This window comes from Quercus suber, unplaced genomic scaffold, assembly GCF_002906115.3.
Source record: "Quercus suber isolate HL8 unplaced genomic scaffold, Cork oak 2.0 scaffold_129, whole genome shotgun sequence".
Taxonomy (NCBI): Eukaryota; Viridiplantae; Streptophyta; class Magnoliopsida; order Fagales; family Fagaceae; genus Quercus; species Quercus suber.
In genome coordinates this window covers 558880-569475 of record NW_027069592.1, presented here as the reverse complement: position 1 = coordinate 569475, position 10596 = coordinate 558880, and the positions used below count along the sequence as shown (strand labels likewise).

General features: G+C 33.3%; 2 protein-coding genes across 2 annotated transcripts; both read left to right on the top strand.

Annotated features, from left to right (window-relative positions):
- The first annotated feature begins 2335 nt into the window (after positions 1-2335).
- Positions 2336-2910, top strand: LOC136068695 (histone H4). The gene has a single exon (XM_065776173.1). It carries the CDS (start codon positions 2444-2446, stop codon positions 2753-2755), a length of 312 nt encoding a protein of 103 aa, XP_065632245.1. The 5' UTR covers positions 2336-2443; the 3' UTR covers positions 2756-2910.
- A 2237-nt stretch (positions 2911-5147) lies between these two features.
- On the top strand, positions 5148-9901 carry LOC111988715 (ACT domain-containing protein ACR9). Its single transcript, XM_024020510.2, has 6 exons — positions 5148-5791; positions 6491-6709; positions 6807-6912; positions 7638-7989; positions 8841-9125; positions 9457-9901. The coding sequence occupies exons 1-6, from the start codon at positions 5638-5640 to the stop codon at positions 9607-9609; spliced, it is 1269 nt and encodes a 422-aa protein (XP_023876278.1). The 5' UTR covers positions 5148-5637; the 3' UTR covers positions 9610-9901.
- Positions 9902-10596: the final 695 nt, after the last annotated feature.

The window sequence follows — 10596 nt, the reverse complement described above, 5'->3', positions numbered from 1 at the left end:
TTATTTTTAAGGAAATATAATTGTATGAGTAAGATATATGTTAAAATAAATCTTAAGGTTTATTACAATGTTACAACTTACAACTCATAACCAAACTTATGAAAAGATTTAATTATTTACTAGCCTTATCACATGCGTTTTGCGCATGCAATGAAGCATTTTTTTTCTTTTTTCTTTTTTTTCATGGGGTAGTTTTTATTTTATTTTATTTTTTATTTTTATTTTATAGGAACATGGGGTAGTGGGAAGTTTTATAGAACATGGGGTAGCTTTATAAACATGGGTAGTTTTTTTTTTTTTAATCAACTTACGATTTTAACCTCATTTTTATGTTTTCGGAATAATGATAAGTTTAAATTAGAGGTATTTAAAAAAAAAAAAAACTTTCCAAATCCTCTTAATATATAGAGAGATATATAGATTACAACATATTTGATTCATAAAATAAAATCTAGTCTCATCACATGCGCTCTGCATGTGAGTTAAGGTTTTTTTATTTTATTTTATTTTTAGTTTAATATAAATTTTCAATTTGAATTTATCTATTGTTTGTGAGATTATACAGGGAGGGATTTTTACAAAACTAAAATTTAGAATTTGAAATGGAGTAAACTGTTGGGTTTAATATGTGTTAGTTTTTAGGAAAAAAATTGTATCAAACGTATGTGAGATGAGAGATGCTACGTCTACAACAATTGTACAACAAATCATAAGTAATTAGTTGTTATTGGTTTAAATTTGAAACTAACACTAAGATTACTTTTTTGTCCCAACAATAACAACCAGTAACAACCTGCCACTTAGGATTTATTGTAAAAATGTTGTAGATATATCATTTCTCTATGTGAGATATGTTTAGATAGAGAGTATGCTTGTTTTCAGGAAAAAAAGTTTATCTGGTATTTTTTTTTTCCTTTTTGTTTTTGAATTTTGTTGAACTATAATTTGAACCCTATTTTTTATTTTTTTAAGAAAAAAGATTATTTAATTAAATTATGGGTATTTTTGACATTTTTTTGAATCTATAACTAACTTTTTGAATCCTCTTAATATATAGAGATGGGTAGTTTTTTTTTTTTTTTTGAATAATCAATTTACAATTTTAACCTTATTTTTATGTTTTATGAATAAGGATAAGTTAATTAAATTAGGAGTATTTTTGAAATAAAAAAGACAATAACTAACTTTCTGAAACCTTTTAATATATAGAGATTACAACATATTTGATTCCCAATAATAAAGACTAGCCTCATTCCATGCGCTCCGAACATGCGATGGGACTCTTTTTTATTTTAAGTTTAATATAATTTTTCAATTTGAATTTATATATTATTAGTGAGGTTATAGATGAATGAATTTTTATAAAATTAAAATTTAGAATTTGAAATGTAGTAAATTGCTGGGTTTAGCGTGTGCTTGTTTTAGGAAAAAAAAAAATTTGTATCAAACATATATGAGATATATTTAGATAGAGAGTATGTTTATTTTTAAGAAAAAAGTTTTTTTGATAATTTTTTTCTTCTTATTTTTGAATTTTGTTGAATTGCAATTTTAACCATATTTTTTATTTTTTAAAAATAAAAATTATTTAATTAAATATAAAATATGCTTATTTTTTATTTTTTGAATCCTCTTAATATAAAGAAGAAATTTTCATTCTTGTCCTAATTTTTATTCACAGTGGCAGACAAACTTTTATGCAATAACCATAATCATAATACTCCCTTCGTCCCTTTTTTTTGTCCTCTATTCCATTTTGAGATGTTCCAAAATATTGTCCTGTTTCTAAAAATAAAAGTCATTAATTTACTAATATTCCTATTATATCCCTATTAATTTACTAATTCAATTTTTTAATAATTTTTTTTAAGGGTAGTTTTGGAAACTTATACATTTTTAAAAGATAGACAAGACAATAAATGATGTTCTCTTAAAAAATTTGATTTTTCAAACAGGACAAAAAAATTAGGACGAAAGGAGTATATTTCATTTTAGCATTTATTTACCGACTACCGCGCCCTCCTCCTCACCCACCCCAATTTTGCAAAATACTCAAATCGAAAAATTTCACTGCACATTGGCTTCTCCTCAAGCCCGCCAAAAGAAACACAAACACATTTCACAATTTTTTTTTAATATAAAAAAAGCACAATCCGTAATCACCACACCCACGACTATCCTCACCGTCCATTTCCATCTTATAAACGGCTCACATCGACTTTCACCAAGTCACGCGGATCGAGTCTCTCAGCCATCGATAAAGCCCCAAAATCCAACGACTCTCATTAATCCCCGCCCAAACTTCAAACCTCAAATCCAAAACACCCGCACTCTATAAATACCCACACAAATCACACCATATTCGCATCAAAAATCAAAACCGATTCCAATTTCAAATCTCATATCCCAGAAAACTCTTTTCTTCTTTCAATTTCTCAAAAAAATGTCTGGGCGTGGAAAGGGAGGCAAGGGTTTGGGCAAGGGAGGAGCGAAACGACACCGTAAGGTTCTTCGCGATAACATCCAGGGAATCACAAAGCCCGCGATTCGTCGTTTGGCTCGCAGGGGTGGAGTGAAGCGTATCAGCGGTCTGATCTACGAGGAGACACGTGGCGTCCTCAAGATCTTTTTGGAGAACGTGATCCGTGACGCCGTGACCTACACTGAGCACGCAAGGAGGAAGACCGTGACGGCCATGGATGTCGTCTACGCCTTGAAGAGGCAAGGAAGGACTCTCTATGGGTTCGGCGGTTAAGAATCTTGAGATTTTGATTAGATTTGTGTACTTAGTTAGTTGTGGTGGTCGTTGTAGATCTTGCCTCTAGATCTGGATTTCGTTCCTTGTTTTTAGGTTGTATTTCTGTAATTTGGCACTCTCAGATTCAAGTAATGGAATTTGCTGTTTTTTAATTCTGTCTGTGTTGTAGCTGTGGATTTCTCCTGTTAGTATCTCTGTTGCTTGGAAAGTAGATTAAATCTCTGATTAAATAATTTGAATTTGGAAAATTTGGAGCTCAGGCTACTATATTGAATGTGTGATTCTACTTCTTATTTTGGTTTATGATATTCTTAGTAAGCAAGCAGAGACTAGCTCTGAACGTCTTTCCATAATATTATACTCATCTGAAGTCTAGACTTTATTTCCCTGGAAATTGTGTTTTGAATGGTGGTGTTTCTTGTATATTTTGTGAGTTCCTATTGTTTTATTTGAAGTGAGGTTGTAAACATTCAATGGCCTTTAAACTGAATGATTTGGAAGTGCATTGAATTTTAGGGTTTGTTTGGTTGGAGGATTTAGGGTTTGTTTGGTTGGAAGAGGGAGATGATAGGAAATATTTAGTATTTTTTTGTGTTTGGTCGGAGGAGTGAGTTGATAGAAAATATTTAGTATTTTTTTGTGTTTAGTTGGAGGGGTGGAAAAATAGAAGGGTAGAAAATTTTTTTATTTGGAAAAAGAAAAGTAAGACAATAGAAATTATAATTTATATAAATTGACTATTATATTATTGTTAGATAATAAGTAAAAAATAGATTTATTTGCTTTTATTAAATAATAAAAAATTTATCAATAATTATATTTTTTAACGATAAATGTTATGCTCACAATATTTTTTATAATACTTTCACAATAAAATTTATGTGAAAAGTTGTTCATAGTTTTAATTTAAATCCCCTATTAAAATTATTTTTTTACTTACTAATATTAACTAATAACAATCTATTACTTAAATTTATTATAAAAATATTGTAGTAATATTTCTTAATTAAAGTTTTTTATTCATTATATTATATCTCATTTTTCCAACCTTTATTTCATTTATGCGTTTTGTTCTTTTTTTCCTCCACACGTTGTCTTTTCTTATTCCTATCCCCCTTCTTTTATCTTATCCCTATCCCTTTCTTTTTTATCTTCTTCTCCAGCACAGCTCTCATTCTATTTTTTATTTTTTATTTTTTATTTTTTTTTTTAACTTAACTCTTGTGCTCTCATTCTCTCTGTTTTTTTTTTTACTTGACTCCAGCGCTCACATTCTCTCCTTTTTTTTTTCTCCAACGCTCTCTCTGGTTTTTTTTTTTACTTGATTCCAGAACGGAGTATTATGGTAAAAGTGCAATGAGACAATTTTTTCTCATGGCTTTTCCTCCCGACTTGGGAGGAAAAAATTTGTGGGTTTGGGAGAGAAATTTTTCTCCCGAGTTTTCCACCCTTTCTATTTTCTTTCTATTTCCAAACAGAGGAAAACTCAGTTTTCTACCCTATTTTCCTTTCTATATTTTCCATCATTCGTAAATTCCATCCAACCAAACACAGTGTTAATCTCTTTTCTTTTATCTCTATTTCCAAACAGAGGAAAACTCAATTTTCTACCCTCATTTCCTTCCTATATTTTCCATCATTCCTAAATTCCACCCAACCAAACACAATGTTAATCTCTTTTCTTTTATTGAGAGAGATTCCTTCCAAGCAGGTGTACAAATATACAATTTGTTGTTTTACTTAAGTTGTATGGCCAGATTTGAGCATCTGAAATGTAAGTTAAATTGTCCAATATCCAAATCGACAGTGTATCAAATTAATGCGCACATGTTGGGCGAAGTGGTACTTTTTCTGTTACGAGGGTTGGGTTTTCCATGGTGTGCTAGTTTGAGCAATGGGGTGGGCTTAGATATTAGGAATTTTATAAACATATATCTAATTTACACATTTAAATCAATGGTTGATTATTTTGTTATTTTGTTATTTTGTTTTTTCAGAGTGGGTTAAAGCAAGCAAGGGTTGGGTTTAGTGTTTTTGAGTATTAGATCCATTAAGATGTAAATAGTAAACACGGGATAATCATTTGACATATCTTTAAATCTTAACAATTTTAGTATACATGATTATTGGACTTAAGTTGCTAGCTGGTTTCGGTTAAAACATACTTATATTTAGAAAAAAAAAAAAGAAAAAAGAGTTTTTAAAAAGTTAAATATATAATTTTAGAAGTGGGTGTAACAATGGTGACTTCACCCTTAATTGTCGAAGTTAAAGTTGCAAATATACCCAAAAAAAGAATGATCTGGAACTATCGGATTACTACCTGGCAACTTCATCACGGGATCTCATATATAGGTTAAACATCAAGCTTTCATGGACACTGCACCTTGCACATTTCCTTTCCATAATGACCATGTAGATTGTTTTTTGCCAAAACATCATACGGTTTCTAAAAAGTTCCTTCAAGCTTTTATTATATTATTTCTTTCCTTGGCAAAATTGCTTCATGTATTATTTACTCTTTTCCAGCTATACGTGACAAATAGCAAGTTTCACGAGAAAAACGACAGCAAGGTAGGCTTTGTAGTTGTACGTGTCCACCCGGCTGCAAGAAGAGTCTCTTCTTTTTTTAACAATCATTAGGATTCAGGACCACCACCACTCCGTCAAGACCTTGAACGCTGACGTGGAATTCCCTATCAAAACCAACAAGTAGACCTCTCTCTCTAGATTAGAGTAGGATAAACCTTTAACCACCTCCACGCCTCACTCAGCAGGCCTTAAAATATATCCACCTGGTACCGGACCTCTGAAACCTACTGCTGCATCCTTTGACTTCCTCTGCAGTAGCACTGTAGCATTTTTAGGCGGTTGCCGGTATGGGAGTAACGAACGACGACGTCGTTGTGATCCAGAAAGGTAAACAGCCAGGCGAGCCTTGCTGTATCACAGTCAATTGCCCCGATAAAACCGGCCTCGGATGCGATATTTGCAGAATTATCCTCGATTTCGGTCTGTACATCACTAAAGGAGGTATGTACATAGCTACGTCCCTTTAAACAAAGCAAATCATACCTTCTTCCTAGCTCAATTTTTACATTTTTTTTTTTTTGGCTTTCTCTGATGTATTTTCCATGTTAGATATGATATCCAAAGCTAATTTTTAGAATTGTTCTAATCGCATTTATGAATTTTCGGACTTTTCTGTTATTAATTGTTCTATTCTTTTCGTGTATTCCAATTAGCATACGAGAAAAGTCCCTCGTCTATGAACTTAGCTCAATTAGCTCAATTGATAAAGTCTTTTATTCTCAAATATGATATATCTAGTTAGCTCAGCGGATTAAGTCTCCTAGCCTTGAAGTACGTATCAAATTCATTAAAACTGGATTTATTGTACCTGTCCAATACAATATCGGAGGAGAAGAAATGCTAACTTAAAAAATTCTGGTAGATGTTTTGTTTGAGGTTGCTGTAGGGAATATTCTTTTTTAGTACTTTATTTAAGATTAATTAGGAATCAAATGGAACTTTAAGTTTTGCTTTTGTAATGTGTGGCTAGAAAGGTCTTTCAAACGATTGTGATAATTGAGTCTTCTATTCTTTTTTTTTGGAAATTTGATATGTTAACACTTTATTGTGGGGTTTTTGAGGATTGTTTTATTTATTGTTAAACTTATGTGTATGCTGATGCACTAGTTTTGTTCTCTTTGGGGCCATTTTTGTTTGTAGATGTTTCTACTGATGGCATATGGTGCTACATAGTATTATGGGTAGTTCCTCAATCCAGTTCGCTCATCTTGAGATGGTCGAATTTGAAAAACCGTCTTGTATCTATATGCCCATCGTGTATAGTGTCATTTTACTTGGACCAATCATCGACGCACTCCAGGTCTTCTCCGGTTTACCTATTGAAGTATTTTAGCCTTGATCGAAAAGGATTACTACATGGTAATGGCGATTCTCTTTAATTCTTCTAGTGTCCTTTGGTTGTTTTATTTGTGTGTCAGTGTGGTTCTAATGTGGCTGTATATATATATATATTTAGATGTTACACAGGTTCTCTGTGAGCTTGAGCTTACAATTCAGAGGGTAAAAGTGATGACGACCCCGGATGGCAGAGTTCTTGACCTATTCTTCATAACAGATAACAGGTGAGGTTTTGTTTTGGGGTTTGTTGTTTTAATTATTTTTATGATGATGATGATGATGATGGTGATGGTGATCCAAGGTGGAATTTACTCTTGATATGCATTTGATTTGATTATGAGGAGTTGTTAAAGTCATCGACTGCATTAGCAGACTTCTGTCACATAAAGAACATCATGTCTAGAATTTCCTCCCTCTGGGCCATTTAATAAAATTGTTCACTTTTGGCCTAAAGGAAATAGATGTGATGTGGTCTGTCATTTTCATTTGTCTTTTATACTAACTCATTACAGGCTTTTCTCATCATTGGATTGGATGCTCACTTTGCTGATTCCCATTTTTATATGTGGTTCCCAAATTAGCATCCAAATATATTTTAATAAAGTTGTATTATCTTTTTTGTCTTTTGACATCTAGGATTTAGATCTAAGCTCCCTAATGTCAATGGTACAGTTTTTTTTTTTTTTTTGGGTACTATCCTCCACTTTTGCTCACCAAGTAATTATTTTTCCTGGGCATCTGGAAATAAAATAGAACATATGTGTCAAAGAAATCAGTGAACTGACCAGAATTGATGGGACAAAATTGTTGTCCTCATTCTGATTGATTAGAGCTTGTTATTATTATTGTTATTTGTTGTTGTTGTTGTTGTTGTTGTTTTTCAAATGTAACAATCACTCAATGTGAAACTTGATGGTTTTTTTCACTCACATCTACTATTTCAATTCAGGGAGCTTCTACACACAAAGAAGCGGCAAGATGAGACACTAGAACAATTGCATGCTGTTTTGGGTGAATCATGTATCAGCTGTGAACTTCAGCTGGCAGGTCCTGAGTATGAATGCCCTCAAGGAATTTCTTCTCCTTCTCCTGAGGTAGCTGAGGAGCTATTTGGGTATGAATTATCAGACAAGAAAATCCACTCTCAAGCTCTTAGTCCAGATATGTCAAAATTGAAGAAAGCTAGTGTCACAGTTGACAATTCATTGAGCCCAGGTCACACATTACTTCAAATACACTGTGCTGATCACAAGGGTCTCCTATATGACATCATGAGAACCTTGAAAGACTGCAATATCCAGGTATGGATTTATATCTTTCACCAAGATTATTTTGACAGACTACATTTTAACTCAAATCTGATGTGGGGATATTCTAATGTTTCAGTCTGGATCCTAGGTATCCCTGAACTAGGCTGGCCCTCCTCCCATGTTGTTTTACTTTATACAGAAATGCATGACTTGGTTTGTTATAATCCAAGTTGACAGATTAGCCATTGGCCTACGCCTCCCATGTAGCTTAATTGGCTATTTGGTAATTGAAGCTATTAGACTGCAATCTTGTAGTCCCAGGTGTCTTTAACTATGACCAGATCACCTTGGTTATACTATCAAGGTTAGCTACTGATATGGTTTGCCATTTGGTGTTAACCAAAAACCATAAGTGAACTGTTCCAAATATCTGTTGTTCATGTGAGCCAACAGTCTGTCCAACTTGCTTTTAGGGTCACCATTTTCACACTAATAAATAATCATCAAACAAATAAAAGACAATGAACTGATTTTGAATTATTTTTGCTTGAGAGAGAGGTTGAGGTCAACTAGATAGTAGTGAACTCTGGGTGGTTTGTTTTCTTGGGCTCAAAATGTATTTATGGTAGAATCTTTACCAGTACCTCCAAAACTTGAAATGGTTGATGAAATTTATAGTCCTCTTCCTATAACCACCGTGTAAGTTTGGATGTCAAATTTTGCTGACAAATGATCACATGTTTGCAATCTTTACCATTACCTCCAAAACTTGAAATGGTTGATGAAATTTATAGTCCTCTTCCTATGACCACTGTGTAAGTTTAGATGTCAAATTTTGCTGACAAATGATTACATCTTTGCAGTTTTCTGTTATTTATTGTATGTTGTTTCTTCTTGTTCAGATAGCTTATGGTCGATTCTCACCAAATTCAATGGGTTATCGTGATTTAGACCTATTTATTCAGCAAAAGGATGGGAAAAAGATTGTGGATCCAGAGAAACAGAGTGCACTATGTTCTCGTTTAAAGGTAGAAATGCTTCATCCATTGCGTGTCATCATTGCCAACCGAGGACCAGACACTGAACTGCTGGTTGCTAATCCAGTTGAGTTATCTGGAAATGGAAGACCAAGAGTTTTTTATGATGTTACGCTTGCTCTAAAATCACTTGGGATCTGCATTTTCTCGGTATGAACACTTGGCATTACAAATTAAGTGATTCAAAAAACTCATCAGCACATTGCAGCTACCAGGATCTTCAATCTTAGATGGTTAAATGAATATTACATTTCCAGCAAGTAACATGCTAAATTGGGAACCGTTGCTTTCTTATATTGCTAATGCCCTTCCACTCCACATGTTGGCATGGGTAATTGGATATTGGCTAGCACCTAAGTATGGTACTTGCTTTTCCACACAAACTTGTGCAGTGCTGATGGGATTCTTGAATCACTTCATATTGTAATTTACCTAGTCAAATCTTGAAATACTAGTAACACTTTCTGTCTTGGGATTCTAGGCTGAAATAGGAAGATATTCAACATCAGAACCAGATCATGAATGGGAGGTCTACAGATTTCTTTTGGATGAGAACTGCAGGTTTCAGTTATCCAATATGGTAGCTAGGAATCAGATTGTAGATAGAGTGAGAAGAACATTGATGGGCTGGTGAGTAGATATTCGTATTATACCAAGAATCGAAGTTGAACTCAACTTTGTTAGCTTTCCTCCCTCCATCCTTTTGGGCTTAAATGATCAATAACCTGGTGCTTTAATTTTCGGTTATTGAATGCACAAAGTTTGTATTCTCAAATTTCCCCAAGCCATGACTGTGTGTTCAGTGTAATCCTTCTAAATGGGAATGGCCTTTTTGCTTCTCCGTGTAGGCTTTGTGAGCTTTTCACTTTCTTGTAGTCTGATTGATATGTATTTCTGCTTAGCATTTTCTTCTTCGTATTGGTTTAGTTTGAGTTTCAAGAGAGTAAGTTTTACAGTTTGCATAGGAAACTGGTACTCTAATGGTTTGGTGTCATATTACTGTAGCTTAGTTTTACTGCTGCAAAATGCATTTCAAGGAGACTATATTGGCTTCGTTACAAGAAGACTATTACTATATTGGTTTGGTCATATACTCCCATTTGATTCAGAAGCCACTTAACTTTGAGGCTTGTGCTACATGGGGGGAGGGAAAATAAAATTGTACTAGAAACTATTACACAACTTTTTTGCCACAATTGTGATGTGTCAGAGTGTGAGTGGTGAAGAAAAAATAATGAGTCTATGTGTAAGTGATATCTGATCATTCACAATCTGTTACGTTAGAGTTGTGACAAAAAGTTGTGAAATAAGTTGTGGTCCTAGAATCAATTAAGGGGAGAGGATGGTTTCGAACTCTAAGGCTTATTTTCCAAATTTTAAGGAGTTGTGGAAATCAAGAAGGAAGGGTGTCTTTAGACAGAATTTACCATAAAATCAATCTGTTTGTAGAATACCATTTTCTCATTGATATATTTTGTTAATTACGCAATGCATAAAGTAATTTAGTTTATCTTTAGTTTAGTGAAATGTTCAAACTCGTTAGTTGGCGGATTTGTATTCTTTCCTAAATGTTGAACATCCTATAATATTGGAAAGATACAAATGAACTGTGCATCGAAAT